The sequence below is a fragment of the Panthera uncia genome (genome assembly GCF_023721935.1).
Source record: "Panthera uncia isolate 11264 chromosome D3 unlocalized genomic scaffold, Puncia_PCG_1.0 HiC_scaffold_8, whole genome shotgun sequence".
Lineage (NCBI taxonomy): Eukaryota > Metazoa > Chordata > Mammalia > Carnivora > Felidae > Panthera > Panthera uncia.
The window spans coordinates 70,126,142-70,138,221 of NW_026057586.1; the positions used below are offsets into that span (position 1 = coordinate 70,126,142).

The 12,080-nt window shown below is 53.0% G+C and overlaps 1 protein-coding gene across 2 annotated transcripts in view; it reads left to right on the plus strand.

The window, feature by feature from the left end:
- The window catches only part of OSBP2 (oxysterol binding protein 2), a 177,823-nt gene that overhangs the window by 158,139 nt on the left and 7,604 nt on the right, over positions 1 to 12,080 (plus strand). For both annotated transcript variants that reach the window (XM_049619008.1, XM_049619009.1), the window contains exons 4-12: positions 60 to 252; positions 878 to 995; positions 3,229 to 3,280; positions 3,534 to 3,680; positions 4,774 to 5,019; positions 7,787 to 7,907; positions 8,193 to 8,296; positions 8,369 to 8,464; positions 8,546 to 8,730. In XM_049619008.1, coding sequence (XP_049474965.1) covers positions 60 to 252; positions 878 to 995; positions 3,229 to 3,280; positions 3,534 to 3,680; positions 4,774 to 5,019; positions 7,787 to 7,907; positions 8,193 to 8,296; positions 8,369 to 8,464; positions 8,546 to 8,730 — 1,262 coding nt within the window. The remainder of the gene's footprint in view (positions 1 to 59; positions 253 to 877; positions 996 to 3,228; positions 3,281 to 3,533; positions 3,681 to 4,773; positions 5,020 to 7,786; positions 7,908 to 8,192; positions 8,297 to 8,368; positions 8,465 to 8,545; positions 8,731 to 12,080) is intronic.

The window sequence follows — 12,080 nt, forward strand, 5'->3', positions numbered from 1 at the left end:
GGGGGTGGACAGGCCCGCTGCCCCAGGCCCTGTGCTCACCGCCACTCCTCCCTCCCAAGGCCTGCAAGGACTTCTTGGAACTAGCAGAGACACACAGCCGGAAATGGCAGCGTGCATTACAGTATGAGCAAGAACAGCGCATCCACCTGGAAGAGACCATTGAGCAGCTAGCCAAGCAGCACAATAGTCTCGAACGGGCCTTCCGCAGTGCCCCCGGCCGGGCCACCAACCCCACCAAGAGCTTCAGCGAAGGTGAGTGGGTGAGGGCCACCCAGCCTGGCTAGGTCCCTTGCTCCGGGGCTGCTCAGCCTCTGTCCATCCAACTGGTGCTTCGCCTACTCCTGTCTCTGCCAGCCGGCTCTGCTTACACAGGCCACTAATACACATAGCCCTTGACATGCCCACATTTGGATGTGCCTATGTGACTTTGTATGTCCCACAGCCACCCTCAAAGGGCAATTATCTCCCTGTGTTTAAGTTCTAGTTCTCATAAGAGTCCAGTGAGCCTAACTGGCCCTCTGTGGCAGGGCTGCCCTGGGGTTGGCCTGGGGGTGACAGGTACCCCAGGAAGGGGGTCCTTCAAAGGGAAGCTTGGCCCTAGACAGACTGAATGGCATGTTGAGAGATCAGGGGAGGCTTCCAGAAGTAGGGAGGCCTCTGAGCCAGAGCACCGAGAGGGAAACTCATTCCACGAAGGGGAGGGAGGGCAGCCACAGCCAGGTTAATGGGGACCAGGTGACCAGAGTGGGGAGGGGGCAAGGGGAGGGGTCAAGGAGCAGGGTCCAAAGTGAAAGTTACCCTTTGGGCTCTGGGCTTCCTCAGGCAGTTGAGTTTTCAGAGTTGCAGACTGAGGCGGTGGTTTTACATGTGTCTCTAGGAAGCCTCTTAACTCCCAAAGGAGAGGACAGTGAGGAAGATGAAGATACCGAGTACTTCGATGCCATGGAAGACTCTACATCTTTCATCACCGTGATCACCGAGGCCAAGGAGGACAGGTGGGTTCTCCAGGCAGGGCTGGCTGTCCCTGGAAGGAGCCTCTCCCAGGGTTAGCCTTCCCTGCCTTGTTCTTCCTACCCTCTGTACTCGGGGCTTTCTTTCGAGCCTTGCTCCAAATTATATTTTGGTTAGATTTGTTCTGTTCTTCCTTTGATCCAAAATGCCCAAATAGAGTTTGAATCAGGATTTAATTTTAAGTGGAGCCGGAGAACAAGGCAGTGGCTGGATCTAGTTCCAGCCGGAGGAGGTGGGGGTTGAGGCTGTGACCCAAGGGCCGGGGCCTAGAAGGCAGTGGCTGCTCATTCTTGCCTCCGGAGCTACACACAGTCCCAGCCACTCCCTCCAGTACATCAGCATTCCAGAACAGACCAGAGATGCAGGAAGTCCCATTTATTTTCTATTTCCAAGCCTTGGTTTCATTTTTTCATAAAAACCTGCTCATTCAGGATGTTTCTGAATACCCAGTAGAGCACAGTAGTAACTGGGATGCTGTTGTCAGACTCTGGGGTCCTCAGGAAGTGCCCATGGGTCAGATCGTGCTGGTGCCAGACAAGCAGAGATGTGGGTGGGCAGGCCGAGTCAAAGGGCAGCACCCTGGGGCTTGAACGTAGATTTTGCTCTAATTAGGAATTCCCTCATTAGGATCTTTTATTCTCATTACATTGCTTCAGGCCCTAACAATAGAAGGCTCGTGAGTCTGGCAGCACTGGGGGCCAGAGAGGAGGCCACTGAGCCCCACCGGTGTCTGCCCCCAGCCCCCATGGCCTGGGGAGGAGCTGCTGCTCCAAGTCCTGGAACGGTGACCTAACTGACCACAGCCTGTGCTGCTCACTGCCACCTTCCCCCATGGGGCACATCAGAATCACGGAGTCTCCTGGGCTCACTCACAGGCTGCCCTCAGGCAGGGTACTCAGCTCCTTGTGGATGAGGAAGTGCAGGCTTTCTAGCAACCTTACTCCCCAAATCTGTTCTGCTGCCTGCCACATCCCACGCTGCCTTCCATGGATGGACTCCCTGAAGCCCAGTCCAGGGGTCACAGAGGCTGGTAAAAACCCCTGGCTGCTTCTTTTTTTGCATCTGTGGACCAACATGTGTCACCACCTCCCTGTCCTGGTTTCTTCCAGGGGAAGAGCTGTTCGGATCTCTCTAACCCCTTCCGGAGTTTCTGGTCCTATCAACATTGTATTTCCAACTCAGTCACGTTCCATTTTCCAGTAGTATTTTAAAATTTGCTCTCAAAATTAGCTTGGCTTAGCCTTTCTGAATTTCCTTTCACTTTATAACCTAGCATGTCACCCTCTTGGATCCCTCCAGGTCCCCACCCACCCCTCCCATACCTGCAGTCCCCAGGGGCCTCGGCTCAGCCTCCTCCTTCCTGCCCCCATCCTGGCCACCTGCCACACCTCAGCCAACAGCCCCAGGCCCCTCTGCTGCCACTCGACCAACAGGGTGACCCCTATACTCAACACTCTTCATTGGCTCCCGAGGTTCCCAACATGGCCCCGAGGCCCAAACCAGCCCCTTCCCTGGTGGTGCAGCTACTCTGGACATCAGGCAGAGGACTCTGGGCATCAGGCAGGTCCTCTGCCAAGGTGGCCCCTGGTCCCCTTCCCCTTCCCCCAGCGACCAATAAATCCTTCCCATTCCCTGAGGCCCTGACTGCCAAGTGCCTGTCCCCTGTCCCAGTTGGCCCAGGTCACCCCTCCTTGGGGCTCCCTCAGAGCCTGGGCCCCTTGGCCATAGCGCCCCCTGCTGCTCTGGCCAACCATCCCTCCACAAGCACTCAGACACAGGGATGCATCTGATCTACATCCTGCCCTTCTGGAATCCCAGTCTAGTGCAGGAATCAGACCAGCAGAGAGTGAGGACACAGTGGGGTCTTGTCTGTGACAGAGGGCCTAGGAGGCTCTGCCAGAGGATATAGCCATCCCCAGCGTCATCTGGGTCCTGGGTCAGCCAGTTCCAGGAGGGGGTTGTGTACAGGGACCTCACGGGACTTTGCTTGAGCAGCTGCTTCCACAGGGCATCAGTGGGTGGGAGCCCCTCCAAATTGCTGCCCTGGGCCCCTCAGCCCAGCTGAATGTCCCAAACTGGAGATGCCCCACTGGAGAAGCAGCCTTGGGGTGGCTGCCCCTGGCACCTCACCGGAGGTGTCTGCACAGAAGGTGGCCATGTCCCCAGGAGGCCTCAGGATTTATAAATAACTTGCCTCCCCTTTTGTGTTCCCTGCAGAAAAGCCGAGGGTGGAACCACAGGCTCAGTGGACTGGACGTCATCAGACAATGTGAGTGAGAGGGAGAGACCCCAAGGGTGGCTGGAGGGCAGGCTGGCACTTTGGGCTCAGGGCCGCTGGGGCGGGCTCGGTGCCCTGGCTGCCTTCCCCCTGCTTCAGGTGGAGCCAGCCTGGCCCTTTGCCAACCATATGCCAGTGGCCAGCTCCGTCCTCTAACCGCACTGGGTAGAAGTGAGGGCCAGGGCGGGAGGGCTGAAGGGGCATGCTGGCCTCCACTGACAGGCACATTCTGCCTCTCTGGCAGGTGCTAGATGGTGCCTCACTTGTGCCCAAGGGCCCCCCCAAAGTCAAGAGACGTGTCCGCATCCCTGACAAACCCAACTACAGCCTTAATCTCTGGAGCATCATGAAGAACTGCATCGGCCGGGAGCTCTCCAAGATCCCCATGCCGGTAGGGGGCTGGGGCAGGGCAGCCTCAGTGGGTCCTGGTAGGCTCTCTTCTCTGCGTGGATGGAAAGTAATGGCCTGTGTGAAGGGCAAGAGGCGCTGGGTGTCATTTTCTTGATGATACCCAAGGAGCATGTAACAAATTATCAAATTGTGTTCAAGGACATTGCCAAAATCCCCCAACAGCAGAGGTCTCAGGCTCTGAGGGAAGGAGCTAAGGAGTGATGTGGGGACCTCCAGAGTGCCTCTGCACCTGACAGAGCGTCACGATGTCCTGGCTGTCCTGACCTCATAGACAAGGGGGTGGCAGGATTGGGCCGTGTGTATGGACGGGTAGGCCCCCCTCTGTGCTGGGATCTGTCCCCAGCACCTACACCATCCTCGTGCCACCGGGCTGTGATGGCATCTCCAGGAGGAAGAGTTTGGGGGTTCTGGGCCAGACTTGGTTTCACTGTGTGCGCCGGGACAAACCCCTTACATCTCTGGCCTCTGTGTCCACATCTGCAAAGTGGGGAGAATAACAGCACCCACGTAACAGTGTTTGGGAGGATGAAAGGAGAGAACACAGGGAAGACTGGCTGTGCCCAATGGCTGGCCAAAGGTCGCAGCCCAGCATCACAAGGAGTGAGCAACCCTGCCATGTCTGAGGCCAGGTTGGAGGGCAGGGGCATCCACAGGAGCTTTCAACAGAACACTTGCATAATAGCTCAGAATAAGAGGGAAAACCCACAATCTGTTCATTCATTCATTCACTCACTCACTCACTACCTGATTCTATGACTCAGTGCTCAACAAGTCAGAAACCCTGGCCTTTATGGCGTTTACATTCTAGGACGGGAGAGTGACAGTAACCATCATGAAGGGTACGAGGTACAGCAGGTCAGAAAGTGGTGAGGCTGTGGAGGAAACCGAGGCAGGAGGCACTGGGGAGGTGAGTGCATGGAGCCGCTGCTGTAGACAGGGTCATCAGAGGAACCTCACTGTGAAGGTGCCATCTGAGCAGCAGTCTGCGAACATCTGAGGAAGGCAAGGGTGCTGTGCCCACCCCAGGTCTGTGCCGGAAGCAGTGGCCTGACCGCCCGCCCGCCCGCCCGCAGGTCAACTTTAATGAGCCCCTGTCTATGCTCCAGCGGCTGACAGAGGACCTGGAGTACCACCACCTGCTGGACAAGGCGGTGCACTGCACCAGCTCGGTGGAGCAGATGTGCCTGGTGGCCGCCTTCTCCGTGTCCTCCTACTCCACCACGGTGCACCGTATCGCCAAGCCCTTCAACCCCATGCTGGGGGAGACTTTTGAGCTGGACCGCCTCGATGATATGGGCCTGCGCTCCCTCTGCGAGCAGGTGAGGCCCACTCACACTCCACCCGAGCTGCTCCTGCCAGGCCTGGGGGGCAGGGCGAGACGAATGGGACTGGCTTCTGACCCCAATGTGCCGGTGCCCACGGGGCCAAACCAAGGTCCAGGCAGAAGGCGGGCCTCCTGCAACAGGGGCAGGTCCAGGAACGTGCCATCCCAACAGGCCTCCCAGAGACACCTTGGTAAGGACAGAGTCAGGGCTGGTGTGCCGGAAAGAGGACGTTCCCCCTCCCAGCCAGGAGCCATGTGGCAGCCGTCGAGGGACATGTGCGAGGGTGCTCTTAGGGAGTCCCGGTGGGCTAGAGTGGGGAAGGTGGCAAGCAGAGAGAAGCCTGCACCCTGTGGGGTCCCTGGTCAGGGACGGTGCAGGTCTGGGGTGTGAGGAGCTTCTGGGGCGCAGGGGTCCTGTCCTGGGCGTGGTGGGGTGGGGGGAGACAGAGGTCAGCTCGCTTCCATCCCTTCTCCAAGCCTTCCCCACAGAGATGTGTATTCTCCCCACAGAGCAGAGCCAAAACCGGGCCCTGCAGTCTGGGAGCCTCAGCAGTAGCACCTCAGCCTTTGGCACCCTTGTCTGAAGATGGGGTGGTTCTCTTGGTCCCTCCCTGGTGCTGGGAGGACACAGGCAAGTGCTGTGTAAAGGCACCCAAAATAGAGCTTCCTGCTTGGGCTGCTGAATGTTAGTGGTGTGCCAAGCACTGTTCTGGGATTACGGTCTGGTGGCTAGTTTAAAATGCGCATTCTGGCTGCAGTGTAGCCCTACAGGAGGCGGTTGTGGTGGCTGCACCAGGGGGAAGCTGGAAGGCAGAGCACAGGCATGCTTAGAAAGTAGAGCCTGGAGACTGGCCCATGCTTTGGATGTGGGGAGACAGGGCATGGGAGGGAGGGAGGCAAGGGAAGGCAGCAAGGATGACCCCAGCGTTCTTGGCCTGAACTACTAAGTGAACACATTTCTTCACTCAGTAGAGTTGACGAAGTGCCCACAGTGTACCAGGTGCTATATAGGCTGCTGGGAAGTGAGCAGATGGGGCACCTGTTCTCATGAGGGGGGAGGGAGGGATAGGACTGTGTACAGCAGATGGTTCTGGCTCCTTTAGAAAGCCAGCTGAGGCACAGAGGGAGAAAGGCACACAGGTCAGAGAGGAAGCAGGGGGGCAGCCAGAGGTCTCTGGTTCCACTCCATGTGGCAGGTGGAGGAATCATGACACCTGACTTGTTTTATGGGGTCCCCCTGGGTACAGCAGAGAGTGAAGCCCGAAGAGGCTTTGTGCCACCCACTGTGGCCTGGTGAGGGGGAGGGATGGATTCTAGATGCATTTGCTAAGAATTAGAGGAGGAACACAAGAAAGAGGGCCAGGGAGGACTCCAGAGAATTTGCTGTGAGCAGCTGTTAAGACTAGATCATTGTGGGGTGCCTGGGTGGCTCAGTTGGTTAAGCGCCCGACTTTGGCTCAGGTCATGATCTCGCAGTTTGTGAGTTCAAGTCCCACGTCGGGCTCTGTGCTGACAGCTCAGAGCCTGGAGCCTGCTTCAGATTGTGTCTCCCTCTCTCTCTGCCCCTCCCCTGCTAATTCTCTCTCTCTCTCTCTCTCTCTCTCTCTGTCTCTCTCTCTCTCTCAAAAATAAACATTAAATTTTAAAAAAAAAAGACTCTATCATTGGCCTGCAGGAAGCCATGACACAGAGTTCCAGGGCCAGCCCCTTGGGGGTCATGTCCCTGAGTTTGCCAGTGGGGTAGGCTTTAGGGCATGTGGGGCCCTGACTATAGGCAACAAGAAGTGGTTGGCAGGTTTGGCCTGTGCTTCTGAGACTAGAAAGGAAGTGAGTGCCACTTACAGTGACAGGAGACAATGAGAGATGCAGGCGGGCATGTCAGGAGCTCTGGTCAGTCCAAACAGCCACCTGAGTGGAGGTGTCCAGCGGGCAGCCGAGCTGCGAGGCAGGAGCCTGAGGCCATGATACAGTGACAAGGTGCCCTAGGAAGTGAGAAGCCTGGGAGAGGCTGAGCCCAAGCAGCCTGCGACCAAAGGAGCCACAGAAATGAGGAAAAACAAACAAGGGGAAGTTGATGGGGGTGTCCTGGCAGGTGGGACAGCCATCAGGGGCACCCTAGTGTCTGTGAGAGGAAGGTGGAGGTTCTGGGGGCCCCATGTGGGTGTGCACAGCTGGCTGCACTGCCCTCCAGCCCCGGGGCAGGACACGGACATGGACTCCCATGACGGAGCATGCTGGCCAGGAGGGAGGCTGGGTCCAACTCTGCCCCTCAGTTGAAATGGCTTCCCCAGCCTGGGCCTCCTGTGTAACATGGCACACTGGTAGAGGCTCCCCTTTGCAGGCAAGTGGGGAGGCTAACTAGAAAGCGGGCACAGAAGCCTTCAGGAGAGCATCATACTTCACTTCCTAGCCCTCGGCACAGCCTGTCACAGGTGCGTCCTTGAGGCCAGGCTTTGTCATCACCCCATTTCATAGCCCGAGTCCAGCATAGAGATGCCTCAGCCCTCTTCTCTCGACCACAGCAAGGCCAGGACAGCCACCCAAGCTGGTCCCACTGCCACACCCTTGCTTTTCCACTCAGAGCACCATCCTTCCCAGCGGCTGCTATGGGTTTGTGGCCCGTAGAGGAGCAGCCAGGCCTGCTCCCAGGGCCATGGAGCCGTTCATGCCGAGCACAGGGCAGGCTGTCCCTGCCGGCTGGTTGGGGGGCAGGCCTGGGCCCATGTCCAGCAGACACTCATGTCCTGTGGGTCTGGTCTCAGGTGAGCCACCACCCACCATCAGCTGCCCACTACGTGTTCTCCAAGCATGGCTGGAGCCTCTGGCAGGAGATCACCATCTCCAGCAAGTTCCGGGGAAAATACCTCTCCATCATGCCGCTAGGTGAGCTAGAGCCCTGTGCTCTCCCAGGACAGAAAGACATTCTGGATAAGGGGGAGGGTTTTGCCAACCCAGAAGTCATCTCGGGCCTCTAGGAGTGACATTAGTCTCTCTGCAAGTCTGCTCCCCACCTCCCCAAGCTTCCTGGATGCCTCCCTGGCCTATGTCCTGTCCCCAGTCTACATGAATACTGCTTCCACTTGTCAGGACCCTGGGACTGTGGGCAGGCAGGCTGGCTGGGGCCTAGCATGACAAGCCCTGACCTCTGACCCTGTATCTGGCCTCCAGGTGCCATCCACTTAGAATTCCAGGCCAGTGGGAATCACTACGTGTGGAGGAAGAGCACCTCGACTGTGCATAACATCATCGTGGGCAAGCTCTGGATCGACCAGGTCAGGGGGTGCCCTCAGGGAGGGGGTGTGTGGCCCGGAGTTGGGCCGCTGACCACTACCCTCACTCACCAGACAGGGGATATCGAGATTGTGAACCATAAGACCAAGGACCGGTGCCAGCTGAAGTTCTTGCCCTACAGCTACTTCTCCAAAGAGGTCGCCCGGAAGGTAAGCAAGGCTGCCTCTCAGGGTCCCAGGGGTCTGGAGCAGGGGAAGTGCAGGCCTATGCCAGAGTGCCAATGTCCACAGGTAACAGGAGTGGTGAGTGACAGCCAAGGCAAAGCCCACTACGTGCTGTCAGGTTCGTGGGACGAACAGATGGAGTGCGCCAAGATCGTGCAAAGCAGCCCCAGCAGCCCCGGCTCGGATGGGAAGCAGAAGACAGTGTACCAGACGCTGCCGGCCAAGCTGCTGTGGAAGAAGTACCCGCTGCCGTGAGTGGGGCTGCAGGGCTGGCGAAGAGCAGAGAGGGAGGGGGAGACGGAGGCAGGGGACCCTGCTCAGCCAGACAAGAAGTGAGCGGCGGGCCCTGGGGTTGGGAAGATTCTGTCCGCATGGAGGCAGAGACCTTGTTGTGTGCCTGGCATCCCAGGGTGGGAGCCAGACACCCAACTGTAAGTAAGCGTGACAGTCTCGGGTGGTAGCGAGTCCTATGCAGAGACCTTAAGCAGACTGATAAGCACAGAGTCCCCACACTCCAAGGAATGAAAACCAAATGTGAAAATAAGTACAAGAAATAGAAAACTATAAAAAGCGGCACAGCAGATTCCAAAGAGCACAAAACAGAAACTCTACAAAGGAAAAATTAAGTAACTGAATTTCAGAACTCCATTGGGAAGGCTTAACAGAATCCATCAACTGAACCCAGGTCAGAAGAAATAAACACTTCAGACAGACAATCTGGCAAAGACGAGAAGCTAACGGAGAAAGCTTACCACCTCGTGACCCGGAGTGAGTCCCTGGAGCAGCATCACCAGCAGCCCAGGAGCCCGTAAGAGTGCAGAGTGTCAGGAAGATCCCCAGGGCAGCTGTGTGCCTGTCACATTGGAGAGCAGGGTCTAACAGCCTTCTAGTTAGAGTCTGGAAGGAAAGGGACCATATCTGAAGAGCAAACATCAGAGAATTTTCCACACCAAATCCACACAGTGGAACTGTTGACACTAAATCAAAGAGGAAATATTAAGCAGCCAGATTTGAAGAAGACATGTATTACTTTCTGAGGGACAGACAGACAGCTCTGTCCTCCTCAGCAATAGTGGAAGCTTGAAGACGGTCAAACAACATCTTCCACGTGCAGGAAGACTCCCCGCCAGCCTAGAATCCTACACCCAGCAAGAACACCTTTACAAAATGAAACTGAAATAGGCACTTTCAGACTATGACTGAAACTCCTTTCGCCACCAGCAGGCCTGTATTAAAGGATATGCCTCCTGCAGAAGGAAAGTGATCCCCGAGGGAAGATCTGAGATGTATGAATGAAGAACAAAAACTATGTGAACCTAAGTCAACAGTAAATAAGAACAGCGATGTCTTGTGGGGTTTAGAATCTAAACAAAAAAATACAACTGTGTGATCGCATAAGTAGGAAGAGGGAAACTTCTTCTCAAAGGCCTTTGTGTTACCCAAGGAGGGCAAGATGCACATGAACTTTTGGCTGTGTGAAGTACGCATATTGTAATTCCTACAATAACCACTAAAATAATGTTTACTTGGAATCCAGAAGGCAAAGAATGAAAGAAAAATGGAAAGGAGAGAGAAATAGTTAAATAGTGGAGATAAATTTCCCAGAATAAAAACAAAGAGATGGGAGACCTTGGGTTGAAGAGTTAGTAGAGTTTCAGAGAGAAGAGAGAAAGAAAAACTTTCACCTCGACCACACTATAGTGAAATTTAAGAATACCAAGGAGAAAATTCTCATAGCTCCCAGAGAGGAGTACAAGAAGATTGCAGTCAAGGATGAAGAATCAGACTGACATCAGATCTTTCTTTAAAAAAATGTTTTTAATATTTTTTGAGAGAGACAGAGCATGAGCAGGGGAAGGGCGGAGAGAGAGAGACACAGAATCCAAAACAGGCTCCAGGCTCTGAGCTGTCAGCACAGAGCTCGACGTGGGACTCAAACCCACAAACTGTGAGATCATGACCTGAGCTGAAGTCAGACATGTATTACTTTCTGTGAAGTACACATGTGAAGTACTTCCTACATTTGTAATTCCTACAATAACCACTAAAATAGTGTCTAATTGGAATCCCAGAAGGAAAAGAATGAAAGAAAAATGGAAAGGAGAGAGAAATAGTTAGACCCTGTTCTCCAACTGAGCACCTGGGAGCCCTGACATCAGATCTTTCAATAACCAATATTTGGAGTAGTATTTTCAAGGTAATGAAGATGAAAAAATTAAAAAGTTAGGATTTTTAACCAACCAAGCTATCATTTAAATATGACGACATAAAAAAAAAGTCATCAAGCAAACAGCCTCAGAAGGTTTGCCACACAAAACCCACAATAAAAAAGGTATTAGACATAGTACTTTAAAAGGGGGAGAAAAAAAAAGTCCAGACGTTGCCGCAACAGACACATGAAGTAAAAGCTGTGGGTTTTTTTTTAACAATTACTAAGACCAAAGAAAAAGAGAAAATATTCCCATAATAATCCAGAACTTAAGATGTAGATAATGTTGACATGACAGGGTTTGAGGAGAGTTGAAAAGGAGGCTGAGGGATATGAAGGAATGCTGAGTTCTTATTGGAAGGAAGAGACAAATATAAGATGTTTCAAATAGTAAGAAAAGACTAAAAAGAAAAAGTACAAATAAGAACAGTAAATCAACACAGTGGGAATAGGCCCAAGCATAACAAATATAAATAGATGACACTCACCAGTCAAAAAGCAAAATACTGATTGAGTGGATTTTTAAAATGCAGATACATGCATCTTCTAAGAGATGTCAAAGACAAAAATGTGCAAAGGTTGAAAGTAAAAGATTGACATATCATGGAAACACTCACCAAAAAAGCTACAATAACTATCTTCAAATCAGACAAAATAGACTTTAATAAGAAAAAGACATTATTAGGGATGGAAGAGTTGCTGCATGATAAAAGTCTGAGTTCTTCAAGAAGATCTAAGAGTTCCATTATGCAGGCAATGAAACAGCTTCAAAAATATACAAGCATGAATTGATAGTAAAGGGAGAAATTGATAAATCCATCACTGTGGTGGGAGACAGAGAGATTTCAATACACCCCTCTCATTTGTTGATCGGTCGGCAGTGGGGGAGCCAACAGGGATCTGCAGGAGATCAAAACAACACAGGATGCCAACATACTTGCAGGTGCAACAATCAGAGAACATACTTTTTACCCTAGTAGACATGGAGTGTAGGCAAAAGTCAATCATGTACTGAACCCTAAAGAAAGACTCAACAAAATCATAGGTAGTGTACAGACCACATCTATGATAAGACGGTAAGTCAGAAGTTATGAACAAGGTGACAAAAAGCCCCACAGTGTTTGGAAAAACTCTCCACATGTTTGGAAAAACTTGTTACGCTGCTAAATAATGCATGGGTAAAATAATAAATTAGAATGGGAATTCTAAAATACCTATAATTGAGAATGAAGAAATATCAAAACTGGCTGGATGTAACAAAGGCAACGCTTCAAAGGAAATGGATTGCCTTAAATAGGCATGTAAGTGCATTAATTTTGAGACTTTCTTTTCTGAGTTTCTAATTGAAGAAATTAAAGAAAGTTCAACATACAAACCCAAAGAAAGAAGAAA